Here is a 21911-nt window from a genome sequence, read left to right as displayed (position 1 = left end):
GTTTCTTCTTTCTTGTACTAAGAGCTGTGGCGGCAATAGCTTGAATACATACTGGCCACCCCCATATTACAGGGTCAATTAATTTGGATAGGAAGGCCACTGGTTTTAAGAGACTTCCCCATTTTTTTTTTGAGCTAAGAACCCTTTTTGTTACTCCATCACAGACTGTTACAAATAAGTGGAAAGGTATTTCCCCATGAGGTAGTGAGAGAACTGGAGCTGTTTTAAGTGCTGTTTTTAATTTTTCCATAGCTTCTAGGTCAGCTGAAGTTAATTGTACAATAGCCTAAGAGTCCCAAAAACTTTCTCAAGTGTCTCTTAGTTTCTCAATTATGTATTTTGCCATTTTTCAATGCACAAATTTATCATTCTGTTCTTAAACTTTTAGTCCAGGGGAGTAGGTTTTCCTCACTCCATTGGCTCAATAACTACTCTAAATGGGTATTTTCACACCCTTACGTGTTAGAGTCACCCTAAGGGTGTGTTCTACTTCCTGCAGCAAGAAAGTTAGCTGCAACAACTACAAGAATTCCCCATTCTTGTCAAGATTCCCTAACCTGTGTAACTGCCCCTCCTCGTCTTGAATTGCTTGTGCAATGGGGCGAGGGTAACTTCTCTGCCGGAGATGAACAGGTACTGCCAGAGGCTTCCCTTGAATGACTAGTGGTACATGGTGCACTGCATATCCTGGCAGATTATCTTCTGCCCATAATTGATACACATCAAAATCCTGCCAAGTATCGAGGACTCAAACCTCTTAGGCCACCATTACTTGCCACATCTCATTTGGAGAATGCCTCATGACTAGTGCCATTTTATCTTCCTCAAATGACAAAGTTGCCTCCATTTTGCATAACATGTCCCAGCCCAATGGGACACTCGGGCATGTATCGGAATTGATGTTCAATGTCCCTCCTATTCAGGGAACATCTCAGGGGCTTTAGAAAAGGGTGGCAATTTACAGAGCCATCCACCCCTTGTATATTTATAACATCAGCAGAAAAGGGGAGCCAACAACTTAGTAACTACAAATCTAGATGACCCCTATCTTCATTCAGACCAAGGGTTACGGGAGGGGCTGAAGAGGTTCCTTAGGCCTAACCTCTTGATCTGTTTTTGGTATTTCCTTTTGTATTCCCTGCGCTCCTGCCCTGGGAACTTGATTATTGCCATCATCAATATTGGGGGGGTATTTTCTTCATAGGGTTCAATTTTCAAGATAGGTTTGATTTTAATCTGACTCGCCTTGATCTGAGATCTGGGATTTCTATTCATTTAACCACGCAGACCCTCATGAGTTTGACTCAGCATTCGCGAAGCCATTCAGATTTGTTTTACTACTACTTGCCACTGGTTAATATACTGGTATTAATCTGGGTGACCATTATCTGGGTCAGTAACAATCTGGTGGACTTTTGAAATGATGTCTAGATTAAAACTGCCTTCAGGCTTCCCTTCTTAAAATTCTTCAGCATACACTGAAGAGGTGTCCAGGGGACACTTCCTCCACCACCCATTTCTAGACACTGCCACTGACCTGTGATGCTGGACGTTCTAATGGTCACCAACAGGAACTGCAATGGCTTAACCACTCACACAATTCTAGGGCCTCGTTAGGATTCACTGATCCCGGGCCCAGGGGGGTGATCAGGCCCCCCTCTTCCACTCTCAAACGAGTGGATGTACAATTCCCCAATACCTATACTTGCCTGCAGGCATCTTCTTTCCAGCTGGTGTTATTTCGTCACTTATTTTTGATTCCATTTAGGTTCTTGGATTGGTCAGTTGTCCACCAGATACCCCTATGATGCCGTCTGCCCCTTCTGGATAAATCATCCGTACTGGCTGAAGGGTCAGCGAGACGGCCCCGGCTGGGCACCGGTCGGTCCGTGCCATCTTCAGTGAAATATCGCTCTGAGTCCACCAAAACTCAACTACCCTCAAGCTTTAACTGCAGAAATGTATTCCAATTGTTGTGTAATGGACTTCAGTAGGCAAGCAGCAGACCAGCATAGATACAACAGCATTTATTGGCTCAAAACTGGAACTGAGGAACAGCAGGCAAATGCCTATAATTTATACTCTAGACCAGGGGTTCCCAACCTGGGGTGCTCGCACCCCCTGGCGGTGCGAGACGATATTCCAGGGGGTGCAAGAAAAGTCCAGGTAAATAATAGGATATTGGCTATATGTTGGCATTTTTATTTATTATTTATTTCAGGGGGTGCGAGGTTCGAGTGAAAATTCTTTAGGGGTGCGGGGCGAAAAAAAGGTTGGGAACCACTGCTCTAGACCAAGGGTAATCAACCTTTTTATACCTACCTCCCACTTTTGTATCTCTGTTAGTCGTAAAAATTTTCTAACCGCCCACCGGTTCCACAGTAATGGTGATTTATAAAGTAGGGGACAAAACCCCTACTGCCCACCATGAAAGCTGGAACACCCACTAGTGGGCGGTAGGGACCAGGTTGACTATCACTACTCTAGATCCACAGGGTCTTAACCAATCATAATTCTTGAAAAAGCCTGCCCAGATATGAATTTCTAAGTTTCCCTCCAAAACAGTTGGAGTTAACAGTTAGGGTCATCTAAAGGTTAGTTTTACTTTAGCATGGCTTAACTATATATATTCAATACATAACAACAATAATTCGTGTTGGAGCTAGAATGAGGGTGTGTGGCTCACAAAAATGGTGGCATGTGAGTAGACAAATCCAGAATTGGTGCAGGAGATGATCTCTGTTTCCAAGTATTTTTGGGAAGCAAGCAAAAGGGCTGGAAGTGTACTAGTGCCTTATAATATATTTTTATAATTATAATTTATAATTATAATAGTGTATTGCTGAACAATGGGGAAGAGAATCATTAAATTAATAATCTAGGAGGCCAAATACATTAAATACATTAAATCATAGACAGGTTTCTGCCCATATGAAGATGGGAAAAATCCAAGAAAAACAATTCAAAAAGTCCCTTCAAATATATTATGGTTCTGAACAGTCTATAATTATTTCCGCCTAGTAAGTTATAGAGGGGACTGTCTTAATGTTTATTCATTGGTGATAAATGTAAGAAAGTACATCAAATATATTATAAAACAAAAATAAACACCTACTGTACAAAGCATTATGATCACACTTTGATGACTAAAAGGAACAACATAGTGTTATGTACCTTCTGATCACACAAGATCATGAGGGTGGGTGGGATGTGGGCAGATAGAGTTTATAGGTTTTTCAATTACACATGTTGCCTGACAATTTAGTAATCATTAAATGCTAGTCAAATAAAGAGACTTCTGTGTAAAAGACATAAGCCCATATTTTCCAAGACTGGAATTTAAAAAAAATTACACTATTGAAATGTAACTAAAGAGCACTTACACTTTTAGCTTTGAAATTCATCAAAGGCAGATCTTAATATCTGAATATGCAAGTCCCACTTTGGTTGGATTTGGTAAGATCCAATCTCAATCTGATTTTGCAAGGCTCTAATGCATTCGATTGGTTTGGAGTAGAAGAGGCCCAACTTGGTTTTTGTTTTGGAGCAAAAATCGACGTAGAGAAAAGGAATTGTCATGCAAATATTGGCAAGGGCTTTTAGAACTTAGATATCCGGTTTTACGTATGCGTGCTGGCAGAATATTTCAATTATCTTGCGAGCTGGTAGGAGGGGCCTTGAAGCAGGTGGAGAGGTGGATGGACTCGCGAGCTTAACAGACAGACTCGGGTTTGAGAAGAAACGGGTGGATCTTTTAAAATCCAAGTAAGAACCGGCAAAATCCAGCTTTTATCCACATCAGTTAATTGACCCTCACACAAAACTTAGCGCAGCTGCCCTGAGCCTATATTAGGCGGCCCCTGAGGAGGAAGACAGCAGCAGTAGCGACGCCGCCAAGCAGCCTTCTACACTCAGTATGTAAACAATATATGGAAGTTATCAAGTAATGTTAAGCTAGTAAGTGGCAACAATCACCCAGGGTGCAAAGGAGGCCCCTGGCCTAAAGCGCGCCCCAGTAACACTTCCTTTTCCCTGCCCACAGAAGGTCCGACTGCCCGGTTTCCTAGCGGGCGAGGGGAGCAGAATCGGATACAGCCACACACCGAAGAAGGAGGAGGGAGGCTGAAGGCAGTCGCCAGTACAGAAGAGGATGGATTTCCAGCAGCTGGCTGACGTTGCAGATAAATGGTGCTCCAACACCCCCTTCGAGCTTATTGCCACGGAGGAGACTGAGAGGAGGATGGATTTCTACGCAGACCCAGGCATTTCTTTTTACGTCTTGTGCCCGGAGAACGGATGCGAAGACAATTTTGTAAGTGGAGGAAGAGAAGGTGGGAGAGTGAATGGTGAGCGAGCGGGAATCATTCATTTTTGGCCGGGGCAAAAGGCTGGAGCGGGGAGGCTGCTCGCGGTTTTTTATTTCTTCCAAGTTGTATTTCTCTTTTCCCCGCTCGTTTGCGGAGATGGCGGAGAAGAGACGATTTTCCCCTCACACACAAACCAGGTGGAAGGAAAATGGAAGAGCCTTCCATTGGTGAGAGGAGGGACCGCCATCCTGTTTATTTTGGATCGTTTTAGGGGAGTCTAGCAAGTATTATTCACCCCACCCCACCCCCAGAACATAGTGGAAATGTCACCAGCGTTTTTTATTCATGTTTTATTCATGTTTTTATTCATGAAGGAGAAGTGTCTGTGGTGTGGTACACATAATGGCCTATTGTGGCAGCTTAACAATAACCATTTACTGTGATTTCTCCCACTCTCTCATCCATTCAGCATGTGAAATATAACCTTTGCTTGTTGGCTAAGGACTGTTGCTTCTCTCAGAAGATATTCTAAATTCTGTTAGCATTTGTCTCCCCTCAGGGCTGTGCTTGCAATCTGGAACTTTCAGAGAACCAGAAGAAGGTCTCTGGAGTTATGTAAAGTATGTAACTGTATGTAACTTGAACTTTGGAAGTAGAATCACATCTAGGTTACCTTGAGAACAGGAATTTCAGATACTGAGTTCACCACAGTTTGGCTAAGGAAGTCAAAGTTTATTTTGGTTTTCTAAACCATTGGCTGCTTGAAAATATGTGGACTTCTACTCCCAGAGTTCCTCAGTATGACTGAATGAGGAATTATGGGAATTGAAGTCCACATATTGTCAAGTTGTCAAGATTGAGAAACACTGGTTTGTTCTGTAATCACCCTGTTTCTACAACACTTTCAACCATGTGGCCTTGGTTTGTACGATAGGCTGGGCAAAACTGTTTGGTTAGCTGTTACTGGTTTAGTATGTCATGGAAGTATCAATAGGCAACATGATTAGTTATCAAGAATATTGAATATTATCTGAAGAGCCAAGAGTTCTCCAGTGTTGCTTGATGCATGGGTTTCCCATTTGCAGTTATCTATAGCAACCTCCTTTTTCTATTTTCATCTGATGCCTAGCACATAACTCTGGTAATTTAAAGCTATTCTTAAGTATCAGAATAAGAGTTTTCTCCCCCAACAGTTTTGCCATGGATGCTATTATGTACTGGGCTTCAATTAGCAAGAAGCAGACCAGCATAGCTACAACATTTATTGACTCAAAACTGGAACTGCGGAACGGCAGGCAAATGTCTGTAATTTATACCCTGGGCCCACAGGGCCTTAACCAATCATAATACTTAAAAAAGCCTATCCATATATGAATGTTCTAAGTTTCCCTCCAAAACAGCTGGAGATAACAATTAGGGTCATCTAAAGGTTAGTTTCACTTTAACAGGACCTAACACATGTATATTCAATACATAACACACCTCCCCCCTAGGATAGTTCTTTCAGCCTGTTCAATATTCATAGTCTTTGAAATAGACTGGGTCCACGGATCCTGGTGGACCGCCTCAATGTTACTGGAGAGTCCTGTTTAAGTGGAGTATTGTCCGTCTCCAATTTGACAGTCTTGATGGCCGTTTTGATGGCCCGTGAGTGGCAGTGGCTCTACTGCCCACCGTTTTTGTGGAGGTGGCCATGGGTAGTGTAGGCAAACTTGGAGGAAAATAGTGGATCTGATAACACCTCAGGATCCTCATCCGGAACTGGCTCGGCCTGCCGACACCATAACTGATCAATGTGATTAGATTAGAATTAGATTAGAATTCTTTATTGGCCAAGTATGATTGGACACACAAGGAATTTGTCTTGGTTCAAATGCTCTCAGTATACATAAAAGATACATTGGTCAAGAGTCAAGAATCATAAGGTACAACACTTAATGATAGTCATAGGGTACAATAAGCAATCAAATCATATTAGGAAACTGTCAGTCTGTGCTACATTCAAAATCCAAGAAAGAAACACTTAGACTCCATTGATTAGAGAAAAGTAATCTTTTACTGGAAATTGAAGTGGTAGCTTCAGATAGAATTCTGAATCTAAGAAATTAGGTGCGCAGATCACATATACAAAGGGATGGAATTGTTCCCACCCCCCAAAGTTCAAAAGCTTCTTCCAATTAAAAGTTCTGGATATGGTCATGTGGGCATCTTCAGGTGGTGATGAGGCCTCTGTCCGTTGACCTTGACATATTTTGATAAAGATTTGCAGTTGCGCAGAGAAAGAAGGCGAAGCAAGGAAATAGAAACTTAAGAGCAGGAATTTATACCCCCACTCCTCATTTATACAACAGAAGAATGTAACACCTCCAGCTTTCTTCCCAGACATAACCCCTCCCCCGTTACTTATGGCAGTCAAAAGATGCAAAGTGGTAGAAAAGATCTTGAAGGCTGACATTCGGCCCCCTAGAAAAAAACCGTTAGTCCTGTATAAGAGAGAACAACAGAAAAACACTGGTTAACAGTCATATACATTTCTAGGGTTTATCAGGATACTTTGTGCGAAAGTCTCTGATTAGCTTAGGGGCTCTAACGTCTTTCTCATTGACCCATTCAGCTTGGGAAGGTGGGAAATGTTTCCAAGCAACGAGGTATTGGAGACGACCCTTCCATTTACGAGAGTCCAAAATCTCTCTAACTTCAAAGTGTTGTTCACCCTCAATCAGCAATGGTATGGGAGGATCAGTTTGGGGGGGGGGGTCTCAAACCAGAAGTATTATTCAGGTTTCAACAAACTGACATGGAAGACCGGGTGGATTCGTCGAAGAGTTTTTGGTAGTGTCAATTGGACCATCACAGGATTTACAATTCGCTCGATGGTGAAAGGACCTACATACTTAGGGCCAAGTTTCTTCGAATTTTGAGTTGTTTGTAAGTATTTGGTGAACAGGAAAACTTTGTCACCCACTTGATAGGACTTCTGTGGAGTTCTCTTTTTATCTGCAAACTTCTTATGAGATTGATGTGCATCATCTAATGCTTTACGGGCAACTGGCCAATTAAGTTGGAGTTGAGATATCCATTCGTCTAGCGACTGGATGTTAGGTCTTTCACGAGGAAGCTCAGGTATGGGTACAAAGTCTTGTCCTGACGCCACTTTAAAGTGGGTGAGCCCAGTACTACTATGGACAGAATTGTTGTACACCACCTCAGCAAACGGCAGTAAGTCAGCCCAATTATCCTGTTGATAATTAATGTAACACCTGAGGTATTGTTCTAACACTGCGTTAGTTCCCTCACGGGCCCCATTGGTTTGGTGATGGTGGGCGGAGCTTAAGCCCTGGGCAGAGCCTATTAACTTCAAGAATTCCCTCCAAAAGTTCGAGGTGAACTGAACCCCTCAGTCAGAAATTATACGTTCAGGAACACCATGCAGTCTATGGATATGTAGTATGAATAGTTTAGCCAACGATTTTGCCGAGGGAATCTTAGAGCAAGGTATGAAATGCGCTTGTTTGGAGAACAAATCGGTTACTACCCAAATAACCGTGTGTCCAGTACTCTCAGGTAACTCCACTATAAAGTCCATAGAAATTTCCTTCCAAGGAGTTGTTGGCCTGGCCACATTCTGTAACAGACGAGCTGGCTTACCAGGAGGCCTTTTTGCTGAGGCACAAACTGAGCAGCTAGCCACATAAGTCTCAATGTCCTTTTTCAACGAAGGCCACCAAAATTGTTGGTTAACGAGATGTAAGGTCTTCACGAACCCAAAGTGACCAGCCGCTTTGGAGTCATGGGCCTGTTGCAATATTTGGCCTCTCAATGTCTCTGGTACATACGGTTTCGCGCCCATCCAGGCCAAACCATCTCTAACCGTACAGTTATTTGAATGCGCCAGGAACCACTCATCCAGTTTCAGGGCTTCCTTTAATTGCTTCGTCAAACCACTCAACAAATCCGGTTCCTGCTTCTTCTTTTGCGCTCTAGTGACCACCGGGGCAGCCAGCTGTTTGGTTGAAACAATCGGCCGTATCACTTCCTGACGAATACTGTTGTATTGAGGCAGTCTAGATAAAGCATCCGTCATAAAATTCCTCCCCCCCCGGGATGTACTTCAGTGAAAAGTTGAACCGCTTAAAATACTGGGCCCACCGAACTTGTTTAGGGGACAGTTTCCAAGGCGTCTTTAAGGCCTCCAAGTTCTTATGATCAGTCCATACCTCAAAACGGGTGTTTCGCTCCTTCCAAGAAATGTCTCCATGTCAATAGAGCCCAGCGAACTGCAAAAGCTTCCTTTTCCCAGACAGCCCACCTTCTTTCGGTTTCAATTAGTTTACGAGAGGTGTAGGCGCAGGGTTGTAAAGTTCCCTTTTCATTGATTTGAAGTAGGACCGCTCCAACCGCCACATCACTCACATCGGCTTGGATCACGAACGGGGCATCCATGTCCGGGTGCTTTAGCACTGGTTCTGCAGCAAACAATCGCTTCAACTTTTCAAAGGCGGCTTGGCATTCCATGGACCACTCCAGCGGTTTGCTGGGCTTTGGTTTCACCTCCCCTTTGGTTTTCAAGAGATTGGTGATAGGCATTGCTATCTTAGCGAAAGACGGGATGAATTGCCGGTAAAAGTTGGCAAACCCTAAAAAGCTTTTGAAGTTGTTTTCGGGTGCGCGGTGGGGCCCACTCCAACACCGCTTGCACCTTCTCTGGGTCCATTTCAATACCCTTGGGTGAAATGCGATACCCCAAATAGTCGATTTTCTCTTGATGGAATTCACATTTGGACAGTTGAGCATACAGTTTGGCGGCTCGCAGTTTCTGTAGTACTGAACATATCAATTTCACATGTGCATCCCAAGTTTCTGTGTAAATAAGAATGTCATCAAGGTAAACCAAAACCCCCTTGTATAAATGTTCATGTAACACCTGATTGATCATCTGCATGAATACAGCTGGAGCCCCCTGTAGGCCAAAAGGGAGAACATTGAACTGGAAGCAACCCATCAGGCAATTAAAAGCGGTTTTCCACTCATCCCCTTTAATCCGGATTCGGTAATACGCTTCTCTCAAGTCCAATTTCATGAAAATTTTCCCTTTAGCCAGGTGGGCTAACATGTCCTTCATTAGAGGGAGTGGGTACACGTTTTCCACGGAAATAGCGTTCAGGTTTCTATAGTCCACTACCAAATGCTTGGAGCCGTCTTTCTTTTCACAGAACAGCACTGGGGCCGCTACCCGAGGTCTAGCAGGTTGGATGAAACCACGTTTCAAATTCTTATCGACAAACGATCTCAGCTCTTCCAATTCCCGTGGTGTCATCGAATATAACTTCGGTTTCGGGAGCGTCACCCACGGCAGAATTTCAATACTACAATCTGTTGACCAATGAGGGGGAAGCTCATCTGAAGCCTTTTTGCTGAACACTTCTATTAAGTCCCAATATTCTTTCGGGATTTTTTCCTCCCCTTCCAAAACTTCGGTGCCCTTGGAGGGTAGCTCAGCCGGATTCTGAAGGTTCTGCTGGGATCGCCCCTCCCCTTCCAGTCGCTGATTGGTGCGTATGCGCAGTGACCCTTTCCTCCAATTCACATGGGGATTCCACTTGCGGAGCCAGGGTAATCCCAGGATTAACAGTTGCTCCATTCCAGGGGCCACAATAAAACACAAAGTCTCTTTATGCTCCCCCATGGTCATCTCTAGGGGTTCCGTTATGAAGCGTGCAGGGCAACCTCCCGCCACTGATCCATCTAATTGGCAAAAGGCTATGGGCGTTTCTAACGTTCTCAGTCTGATGCCCATTTCCTCAACTACTTTCATGTTGATTACACACCTCGTGCACCCAGAGTCTAGCAAGGCTAGCATCTCCCCTTCGGTCCCTGAAGTGGGTACTGTTAAGCCTGGATTCCCCAACGGGTGTTAAGGAAAACAAACTAAACAGAACGTGCAGTGAAGTCAGATAGGAAGACAGGTAAATATGTGAGATAAGTTTTCTAGTTAACACGCAGTAAAAATACAGATACGCTTGTGCTATCAAAAATATAGTTTATTCCATTTAAGAATTATAGCATAGTCAAAATAACGGTCCATTAGTCATATATCAATTTCAGTCAAGTCTTGTCGGGGATACTCTATTTGCAAAGTCCGTGTTGAATAGCCAATGTCAGTTCACTTACAATAAATCAGTCAAATCTTTATTTTCTCTCCGTTGAGAAAAATCAACACTCCTTCTTCTCTCCCCTTTCCAGCAAGAACGCAGTCATCAATCCATCAAGTAATTAGGGATCCGTAAGCCAGAGAGAGCGAGCTGCAATTGCCTCGCTTCTAATATAGTGCTTTTACAACCACACCTTAATTACATTCTTGCTGTTAAAGTTACACACACTTTAACTAACAAACCATGATACCATATTTATTATTTTTACCCAAACCAGTTAGGGTAAACAATGTTATCCCTAACGTTCTCCCCTTTTGGGTAATAATAATAATATTACAATAATATAACCATTTACACCTTTAAATCATAATTGTCACAACTCTCTTTAAATTTTACAACACCTTGAGCTTTTGTAAACTGGTCTGCAATATTTTCTTCCGTCATGCAGTACTCAAGTTTAATTAGACCATTTTTAACAGATTCTCTAACATTTAAGTATCTTAAATCAGTATGCTTTGATCTAGTCTTTACAGCAATATTAGTAGCTAATTGTATAGCTGCCTGGTTGTCCTCGTACACAATAATGGAATTTTTAACAGTTATACCCATGTCTAATAATAACTGTTTGTACAGAATTAAGTCAGTGCATAGTAATGACAGACATGAAAATTCTGCTTCCATCGTTGATAAGCTAATATGCTGTTGCCTGATTGACCTCCACCCTATTAGAGTCTTACCAAATAATATAACCATCCCAGATGTTGATTTTCTAGCGTTTATGTCAGTTGCAAAACTTGCATCTGCATAGGCACTAAGATTCAAATCACCTTTTGGCTCTAGATACAATGCATGATGCATTGTTCCTTTAAGATATCTTAAAATTCTCTTTAATGCTTGCCAATGACATTGATGTGGATCATTATTATATCGTGCCAGCTGATTAATACTATAAGCTATATCTGGCCTAGACCAGTTGCTTATATATGATAAGCTACCAATCAAAGATTGATATATGGTCTTATCAAATTTGGGACTTTGAGCATCCATTTTGCAAATTTCCTGACTCATTGGAGTCTTTGCAGGCTTACAAAGTTCCATTTTATACAATTTAATTAATTGGCAAATTTTATCCTCTTGAGATATCTTAAATCCTTTTGTGGTTTTGTTAATTGTCAATCCTAGATACTTTTTAATTTCACCTAAATGTTTTAATTTTATCCTTTTGGCTAATAATGAAATAATCTCAGTAGCTTCATTATTGGTCTTATTAATCAAAGCAATATCATCTGTAAATAATAACAATAATGACACCGTTCCATTATTTTCTCTTTTAAACATACATGGATCTGCTAAACCAGATTTAAACCCTATATTGTTTAATTCTTTCACAATATATTGGTTCCATTCATAGCCAGATTGTTTCAATCCATATAAACTCTTCTTGAGTTTCCAACAATCATTGCTATTTACTTTATTATCATTTATACCAACCGGTTTTTTCAAATATATTGTATGCTGCAATGGTGCATGCAGATACGCAGTTTCTACGTCTAATGGTTAACAATATAATTATTCTTAGCTGCCCATACTAAAGCTGCTCTTAAAGTTGTAGCCTTAAGATTTGGTGCAAATACCTCATCATAATCAAATACATTTTGGTTAAATCCTTGTGCTACTAATCTAGCCTTATAAGTTACTTTCCCATTATTTCCAGTCTTTACTTTGAATATCCATTTGCACCCAATGGATTTTTCTCCTGGAGGTAATTTGGTTTCTTCATAAACCTTCATTTCCCTTAATGAATTTAACTCTTTTTCCATTGCCTTTTGCCAATTCTCCTGATCCTTAGCAGGATACATCTTAAGTTCATCTATGCTAGTAGGAACTTTATTTACTTGGCAAACAATACTTGCCTGATATCTATCAGGTGATCTGGTTACTCTGGCGTTGTGCGTCTAGGTATAACAGGACTAACAGGTGGACTTTCCTTTATTTCCTGTTCTTGACTATCTATCTCTTCTTGATCAATTATTTCCTCTTGTTCTGGTTCTATTTGCTCTTCATGGACTTCTTCCTTAACTGGACTTTTCTTATAACTAGTCTTTTCTTTCTGCCTCTTATAGGGTTCTATAATAACATCATTATCTGAATCCTGCTCTAATCTATTCCATCCTATATGTTCTAGGAATTGTGCACTAGCACTGCAGTATACTCTAGATGTACCTGGTTCCCAGAATCTATAAGATCTATGGTTTGCTTGATATCCAACAAAAATTAATTTTTTAGCTCTATGTTGTCCTTTTGTGCCTGAGTTGTGTAGGGATATGCACCCATGCTGGTGCACCAAATGTGTGAATATAACTCAAATCAGGTTTCCTACCATGCCACAGAGTGAATGGTAATTCACCTGTTGTTGAATTAACAACATTGTTTAATATGTGATTACCACACATTATAGCTTCTCCCCACAGATTGTCAGGTAATCCAGAATCAGATAACATTGTTCTTCCCATTGATTGCAGTGTTTGGCCTTGTCTCTCTATAAATGCATTATGTTGAGGCCTATATGGTGCAGACTTTTTATGTTGAATACCTGCCATTCTAAGTCTACTCTGGAATTTATTATTTGTAAATTCCGTACCATTATCTGTTATAAGAGTTACTAGTTTCTTTTTAGTTTTCCTCTCTGCAAATTTTAACCAATTAAAGAAATTTGTGTACGTTTCAGTTTTTCTCTTCATTAAAAAACAGAAACCATACCTAGAATAGTGGTCCATTATGCTTAATATGTATCTAGCACCACCTACACTTGGCTTTTAGGACCTATTATATCGGCAAATACTACCTCTAAAGGCTCTTTGGTAGTAAATCCATCAACTCTATTTGCCGGTATAACTTTGCTTTTGTTTTGATTACAAGCAGAACATTGCAAATACTTATTACAAGGTTTCAAACTTATTCCTTTAGATAGTTGAACAGTTCTCTTAATCATTTTAAAATTTAAATGACCTAACCTTCGGTGTAACAAGTGAATACATTCATCATGAGGTTTCTTATTATCATAAACCGTGTTAGCCACCTCTAAACCATTATCATTTAACACATGTAAGTCACCTCTTAAAGATGCAGTAATTTTCTTACCTTCTTTTTCAATTAAACAAGTATCTCCCTTAAAGGTAATTATGTATCCTAATCTAACCAACATTCTAACAGAAAGCAAATTAAATTTAAGTTGAGGTACATATAACATTTTTATGTTCTCCTTTATACTAGAACAATGAGCAATACCTTCACCTTTTGCCTTCATTTTCCATCCGTTTGCTAATGAGATATGCTGTGTACTCATGGACATTTTTACAAATTTTTTGTTATCATTTGTAATACAGTGGGACGCACCACTGTCAACCACCCATAAATTATTTTTTACAACTCCATTACTATACATTGCTAACTCATAATTCTTATTTCTTCTTTGTTGGCTTCCAGCATTCTGGCTTGCATTCTGGCATTTTGGTTTCTTACAAAATCTTGCCAAATGTCCTCTCCCTCCACAATTAAAACACTTTTTAATTGCGTATGCAGTAGGAGATTCGTTATTTTCCTTTTGAGGTTGCTCCCTCCTTAACTGATCTCTTTCAAGCCTTCTTCTGGCCTCTTCAATCAATCTGCCAGTGATATCAGTTAAAGTTAGGCTTTCTTTAGGCAATATTTCAAGGGAAGTTACGTAGTCATCAAAACTTTCGTCTAATAAAGATAGAATTATGTAGACCTGGTGTAGCTCAGAGAAAATTAACTCCTTCTCATGAAGTTCTTGAAAAATGCTTTTCATAGTATTCAAATGACTCAGCATATCACCATTCTTTTGGAGATACGTCTGGAAAAGCTTCCGTGTTAGATTTATGTGAGCACCAACGTTATCTCGAACATAAATCCTCCTCAGTTTTTGCCAACACCCAACTGCAGTTTGCTCTCCGCGTATATGAAGTTGTTGATCAGATAATGTTAGTCCTATGATGCAAAGTGCTTGTTCATTTTTCTGTTTAAAGTCTTCTATCTTTTGACTATCTTCCTCATCTTCAGGATCCCATTCTTCTACGTTTGGTGGGTTTTCAATTATGTTCCACAGACCTTCTCTTCGTAGAAGTAGACTACATTTCATAGACCATGAAACATAGTTTGTTCCATCCAGCTTGGATATAAGGGACAAACTTTGTAGACTGACTTGTGCCATGTTTCACTATATGGATATAAAACTATAATTGATAAAACACAGCTGTCTGTTTACTGTAACGTGTAACAACACAAAATCTCACTTTTTACATAAACCTGTTTTTATCCTAGTTAAACTGACTTTGCAGCCTCTCTGGGCCCATAACCAGTGTTAAGCCTGGATTCCCCAGCGGGTGTTAAGGAAAACAAACTAAACAGAACGTGCAGCGAAGTCAGATAGGAAGACAGGTAAATGTGTGAGATAAGTTTTCTAGTTAACACGCAGTAAAAATACAGATACGCTTGTGCTATCAAAAATATAGTTTATTCCATTTAAGAATTATAGCATAGTCAAAATAACGGTCCATTAGTCATATATCAATTTCAGTCAAGTCTTGTCGGGGATACTCTATTTGCAAAGTCCGTGTTGAATAGCCAATGTCAGTTCACTTACAATAAATCAGTCCAATCTTTATTTTCTCGCCGTTGAGAAAAATCAACACTCCTTCTTCTCTCCCCTTTCCAGCAAGAACGCAGTCATCAATCCATCAAGTAATTAGGGATCCGTAAGCCAGAGAGGCGAGCTGCAATTGCCTCGCTTCTAATATAGTGCTTTTACAACCACACCTTAATTACATTCTTGCTGTTAAAGTTACACACACTTTAACTAACAAACCATGATACCATATTTATTATTTTTACCCAAACCAGTTAGGGTAAACAATGTTATCCCTAACAGGTACCCTTAATGTTACTGGAATGGTCATGGGCCCCTTATTAGGACTTACCAGGAAGTTGTCTTCCGAGTCGGATTCACTCTCTTCAAAGAAGGTCGGAGATCCCAGCCCCTCTCCCGCCGGAGGGGCGACCTCTACAACCTCCCCCGTCTTTAACGCGGTTTCGTGAAGCTTGGCTGGGGGATTTTCAGATTTCTTCCCCCCTCTCTGCGCCCCCGTGGGATCCAACTTGACCCTGCAGTCTGCAATCTGGTGGCCCTCCTTCCCACATCGAAAGCAGGCAGTGGATCTGGGTCTTGTCATCACTCCTCCCTTCGGAGGCTTAGGGGCCTCTTGGAAGCATGGGGGGGATGGCTTGCTCCATCTAGCACCCCCCCCCTACGTCTGCTTCGGGTCAAATCTATCTCCACTTCCTCTGCCAGCAAGTACCACAGTTGCAAATCATTGGGATCCCTTCTGGAGATACACATCTGATATACGTCTTCATTTAGACCATCTTTGTAGGCTTCTATCAGGGCTCCCTGGGACCAACCTCGGATATGGCACACCAGCTGTCTAAATTCTTGGGTGTAGTCGGCCACTGACCACCTCCCTTGATTTATGGTTTTCATCCTGATCCTGGCCTTTCTCTCCGCCAGTGGGTCCTCAAATCTTGTCCGCAACGCAGTCATGAATACGTTGTAATTCCGCAGTTGGGGGGAGTTATCATTATGCAAAGTCACCATCCACTCTGCCGCTAATTCCTTCAGGGCCCTGGTAACACATCTCACTTTGGCTGCTTCAGAGGTGAATTCTTCCCCATATTCCTCCACATAGCTCCAAACTTGTGCTAGGAAGAAACCCACGTCTTTGGGATTTCCCCCAAATTTCACTTCCAACGGAGGCAGTTTGAGAACTCTGCATCTTCTAGGGATCACACCTCCTGCTGGGGGTCCTGGGACTGCAGCTGGTTGCTGCGCCAGTGCAGGCTGAGCTATGGGGGTGGGGGCAGCCTGGCTGTCTCTGGCTGAATTTGCTCCCCCTTCCCCCTCATACCTTGGAGCGACGTGAGGCTGTCCAAAAGCTTCATTAAGGAGCTGCCTGGCTTGATCTAGCAAAAATTCTCTCCTTTCCTTCTCTTGCCATGGCTCCTCTCTCCCACGCCGTCGGGTTGTGTTGATTCCAGGAGGATACTTCCCCCCCCCACTCCTCATTTATACAACAGAAGAATGTAACACCTCCAGCTTTCTTCCCAGACATAACCCCTCCCCCCGTTACTTATGGCAGCCAAAAGATGCAAAGCGGTAGAAAAGATCTTGAAGGCTGACAGAAACAGTCAATATAAATTGTAAGGATGCAAGCGACAAGGTTACAGTCATACAGTCACAAGTGGGAGGGGATGGGTGATAAGCAGTGATGAGAAGATTAACAGTAATACTAGTGCAGACTTTGTAATTGAATAGTGTTGAGGGAATTATTTGTTTCGTAGAGTGATGGCTTTTGGGAAATACTGTCCTTTTATCTAGTTGTTCTGGTGTGCAGTGCTTTATAGTGTCATTTTGAGGAAAGGAGTTGAAACAGTTTATGTCTGGGATGTGAGAGGTCTGTAAATATTTTCACAGCCCTCTTTTTGATTTGTGCAGTATACAGGTCCTTGATTGAAGGCAGTTTGGTAGTAATTGTTTTTTCTCCAGTCCTAATTATCCTCTGAAGTCTCTATAATTGTCTGGTTTGGTGGCATCTGATTGTACCATCGTTCCCCAGAATAACCTCTTATGGCAAGGGGCCTGTTACCTTAATTACCCTAGCTGCCACCCAAAGTGCCCCACTCCCATAGTTCCTGGTCCAGATCAATTCACTTGTTGTAAGTTCCTGGGGGGCGAGGTTTGGCTGAGCTGTTTTCCGCCGCTAATCTGGGTGAAGTCAGTTGAGTTTCGTGGTGAGCCGGTGGCCCCACCTCAGCTCCACTAGGCTGTGTCCTGTTGGTGTACTGGGAATTGTGTGTCAACACAGGAGGAAGTTTGCCAGCGATGATTCCAGTCACCAGTCATCATCCGTTTGAGCTCCTTTGTGGTCCTGACTATTTCTTCGGCCTGACCATTGGTCGTGGGGTGGAATAGAGCAGATGTTATGTGCTGGATTATGTTAGCGTTATGGAATGACTGAAACTCTTCTGCCTGAACTGTCTGCATTGTTGGACACAATTACCTCTGGCTGACCATGTGTGGTGAACAGCCAGCGCAACTCTTGGATGACCCTGGTCATTGTCATTGATGAGACGGGTGCCATTTCCAACCACTTGGAATAACTTTTCACTACTACCGGGAACACCTGTCCCTGGAAAGGGCCCGCAAAGTCAATGTGCAGTGAGACTAGGGTGTGTGTGGTCTCCCAGTGGTGCATTGGTGCTTGTGGCATCTCCAGTCAGGTTTCTTGGCAGGCCTGGCAACTTGATTCTCAATGTCTTTGTCCAGGCTTGTTCACCACCAGTAGCTCCTGGCTAGAGCCTTTATCCAAACAATTCCTGGGTGCCCCTTATGTAGGGAAGCCAGCATTGGAGTGAAGACTGGATGGAATGATGACACTGCTGTCCCACAGCATACATCCCTTGTGGGCAGACAGTTCATTTTTCCAAGAAGCGTAGTGCTGGAACTCAGGGCCTGGCCGGGCCTCTGACCATCCCCTTAATACCCAGTTGAGATAGTGGCTAAGTGTTCTGACCATGGTGGTTTCAGCTGCAATGTCCCCTGCATGTAGGGTTGCTTCAGGCAGGTCCTGGATTGCCAGAATACAACAAGCTGGGACTCAATCCAGCTCAGTCTGCGGTAGAGGGCAGTCAGCTGAGTATCAGCATGGCCATTTCCTTGCTCGGCTTGTGGACTAGCCGGTACAAATATGCAGCCATGAACCATTGTAGCATTCGTGGCGACAGGATCTGCAGTATCTGTCAGCTATAAAGACACCAAGCAGAAGTTTATAGTCTGTAAAGATGGTGAAGGTTCATCCATATAAGAAGTCATGGAACCTCTTAATTCCAGCCACTTTGGTGAGGGCTTCCTTGTCTATCTGGACATAGTTCCTTTCAGGCAATGATAACGTTCTAGAATAGTATGTGATGGGGGCCTCTGTACCATCTGGCATCCTGTGGCTTAGTATTGCCTCTGCTGTATGGTGAAGTGTCACAGGCTAGTGTTACTGATAGGATTTCATTGAAATTTGCTAGGACTAAGTCCGAGGATAGCAATGATTTTACTGCTTTGAATGTTTTCTCTCGAGTGCTTGACCAGACCCAGGGTGCTTGTTTGACCAGTAGGCAGTGTAGCGGTTCTGCCAGGGCAGCCTTATGCTGTAAGGAATTGTAAAAATTGAGCAAGCCCAGGAATGCTTGAAGTTCCCCCTTGGGTTTTGGTGCGGGGGCTTTGCTGAATTGCCTTTAGCTTTGCTTCATATAGGTGGATTCCGGCAGTTTCGATGTGGAAACCTGGGAATTCTGTGGATTCTATGCCAGTCTGGCACTTTTCCCTTTTGAATTTAAGTCCTGCCTTGCTGAAACGTTGGAGTACTGCATGGAGTTCTGCCAGGACTGCCGCTGATTCCCCTGCAATCTGGACATCATCGAAGTACGGGCAGATGCTGGGAACGTTCTTCAGTGTTCGTTCCATAACACTTTGGAACAATCATGGTACTATACTTACCCCAAACTTCAAGCGGCACATCAGAATGCATCTCTGTGTGTGACTATTGTTTATGCTTCTGTGGTAGTGTCATCTACTGGTAGCTGCTGGTGGGCCTGGGCAAGGTCTAGCTTAGTAAAGTTTCGGCCTCCCTGGGGAGCTTACATTACCCTGTACATGTGGCTTACCATTGGTACAGGGCAAGCATGCTGTTGTAGTGTTTAGTTTATGGTGCACTTGTAGTCTGCACAGATTTGAATGTCCCCATTAGGCTTAACTGGAGTCACTATGGGAGTCTCCCACTGGCTATAGTCCACAGGTTGGAGCACTCCCTGCTGTACTAGCTTGTCTAGTTCCGCATGAATTTGAGGCTTCAATGCAAAAGGAACCCTGTGCAGTTTTAATCGGATTGGAGTTACTGCCGGATCAAGGTTGAGTGAAATGGGTGCCCCTTTATATTGTCCCAGCTCTTTGCTGAATACATCAGTGTATTGTTGGCATACCGCTTCTAGATCGGCTACTGGGGTTCGATGAATGCTCATTACCCTGATGCCCAGGGCCTCGAACCAGTCCAGTCCTGGTGCATGGCCCCTCTATGACCACTACGCTGAGGGGACACTTGAACTCCCTGAATTATACCCCAATGGTAGTTTCGCCCCTTATAAGAACATGGCAATTCTGGAAGTCCATTAGCACTAAACTCGATTATTTGAGCAAGACCCGCCATTGGCTACGTTTACAAATGTGGTCGAAAGTTGTGGAGGAGATAACGGACAGGGCAGATCCAGTATCTAGTTCCATGGAGCATGGGACCCCTTGAAGTTTTAGTTGCAGTCTTTTCTTTGATGGGGCATTGGGCCTCTGTGTGTTAAATCAGGAGTAGGCCTTTCTGAGCAGTATTCAACTCTATTCTGTCCTGGAGGCATTTTCCCCTTGTGCTGCTGTGTCGCAGATTTCATTTCCCATTGACGACCTCTGCAGACTCTGTCAATGTTCCCTTGCTTTCCACAGGCACGGCATGCTGCTGTGTGGAATCTGCACTCTGCTCTTTCATGCTGTCCCCCGCAACTTGCGCAGCCCTATGGGGGGGAGTTGCTTGCTCTGTGGAGTGTGGCCATATGGGTGGCTCTCTCCACAAGCGGTTGATTTCATCGCTCTAACTGACCTCTGAACCTTCTGTGGTCTCTTGGTAGATTGCTGGGGGACTGGTGTGTGTTTTTGGTGGCCAGAGAGTCTTCACTGCCCCTCTGGCAGCCTCATCTATAGTTGTATATTTTGTATATCTGTATATATATATTTATACTTCATTGCTGTTTTTGCACTTCTGGTTAGATGCTAACTGCATTTCATTGCCTGTGTTTATGTGCAATGACAATAAAGTTGAATCTAATCTAATCTAATCCGCAATGACTTCCTTCAATGCATCTTGGAAAGTCAGTTTCTCCATGGCGAATAGTGCTGCTGTACTTTATTATTATGCAGGCCGCAAACAAGACTGTCTCTGAGATGGTCTTCCAGATCAGGGAACTCACATTGGCGTGATGCTTAGGGAAGGGCTGCCACAAACTCTGTTGCAGATTCCTCGGATCTCTGTTCCCATTGCTCAAATGCATGTTGCCAGGCGATGACCAGGAGCTTAGGCTCAAAATGTTCCCTTAATTTTTTTATTTTTTTTTTGAGGTCTGCATAGGCCACTGTCTCTATGCTTGCTGGTGCTATAAAGTTTTCAGCGATATCAAACGTGGCCTGTGCACAGACTCATAGCAGAGTTGCCACCTTCAGGCCATCGTCTGTGACCTGGTTAGCCCGAAGATAGTTGTCTATTCGGGAGACGTGAGCTCCACTGTTTCAGGTGAGTAATATCACACTCGTTGAGTCTTCCCAGTTTAGCCATTTTGGGAAGGCCCTTGTGCTAGTTAATGCCTGTAGTGTTGCGGTTGGAGCTGGGCTACACTTAAGAGTCCTGGGGACAGATCCCTTAGGTATGTCTGTGCCTTCAGTGTGTCTTACTGGCAGTCAGGGCAGGGAGCAAGGTCCCACCAGGGCTCTATCTGGTTGAAGACCCAGTGATTTCAGCGTGCCTCCAGTGTGGTTTACTGATAGGTGGAGATGAGGACTAATCCTCCCAGGGTTCATTACCCAGCCTATTGCCCAGTGATTTCAGTCTCTTAGCAGCAGCTGTCTCCTCTGCAGCATCCCACCTTGATCGCCACTATTGTGTAGTGGGCTTCAGCAGGCAAGGAGAAGACCAGCATAGCTACAACATTTATTGATTGAAAACTGGAATTGAGGAACAGTAAGCAATTGCCTATAATGTAAGGGCCTTAACCAATCATAATACTTGAAAAAGCCTACCCAAGAATTCCAACGTAGCCTCAATAGAAGTAGTCTTTGGGAATTGTTTGTGTGCCTGTGTTTACTGGATTTTATTTTTCGAGTACGGCTTTTTATAGAGAGTAACCCAAGTAAACCTCTGAGAAGCATGAGATTGTCCACCAAATTTCGATGAGGACAGGACCAAGAGTACTGGGCATACTTAGGGAGATCTTCGATTGCAATAGCTCTTACCTTGATTTGGGACCCTGACTGTTCCAAAGACTATTGGATATGGAAATAGGTCACCTGCAAGCAGCACCGCAATGCACTTCATCATTGGAGCTTTTGTACAACTACTGCTGGAGCTTACGCAAGAGCATGCCCAATGGCATGATGCCACCAGTAGTAATGTGTTAGTCGAGGGAATTCCGAAACATTCTTCCTTGATAACCAAAAGACCTTTCCCAAATCTGTCCTGGGACATAGCGCAAACTTCTGTGTGATTAGTTGGACATTTGCTTATTGTGTTTAGCCGAG

The 21911-nt window shown here is 42.9% G+C and overlaps 1 protein-coding gene across 2 annotated transcripts in view; it reads left to right on the top strand.

Moving 5' to 3' along the window:
* Positions 1-3635: 3635 nt before the first annotated feature.
* MTURN (maturin, neural progenitor differentiation regulator homolog) overlaps positions 3636-21911 on the top strand; it is a 39872-nt gene continuing 21596 nt past the window's right edge. The window contains exons 1-2 of one of the 2 annotated variants that reach the window (XM_087946150.1): positions 3636-3765; positions 4043-4312. In XM_087946150.1, coding sequence (XP_087802276.1) covers positions 4151-4312 — 162 coding nt within the window. In that variant the 5' untranslated portion in view covers positions 3636-3765; positions 4043-4150. Of the gene's footprint in view, positions 3915-4042; positions 4313-21911 lie in introns of both variants that reach the window. The other variant, XM_026686216.2, reaches the window with a different exon arrangement.

The sequence above is a fragment of the Notechis scutatus genome, chromosome Z (genome assembly GCF_049901735.1).
Source record: "Notechis scutatus isolate UNSWTSFEM ecotype Mainland chromosome Z, rNotScu1.2, whole genome shotgun sequence".
Classification (NCBI taxonomy): domain Eukaryota; kingdom Metazoa; phylum Chordata; class Lepidosauria; order Squamata; family Elapidae; genus Notechis; species Notechis scutatus.
The sequence above is the reverse complement of the archived record's forward strand: the minus strand, read 5'-3'. Positions and strand labels throughout refer to the sequence as shown.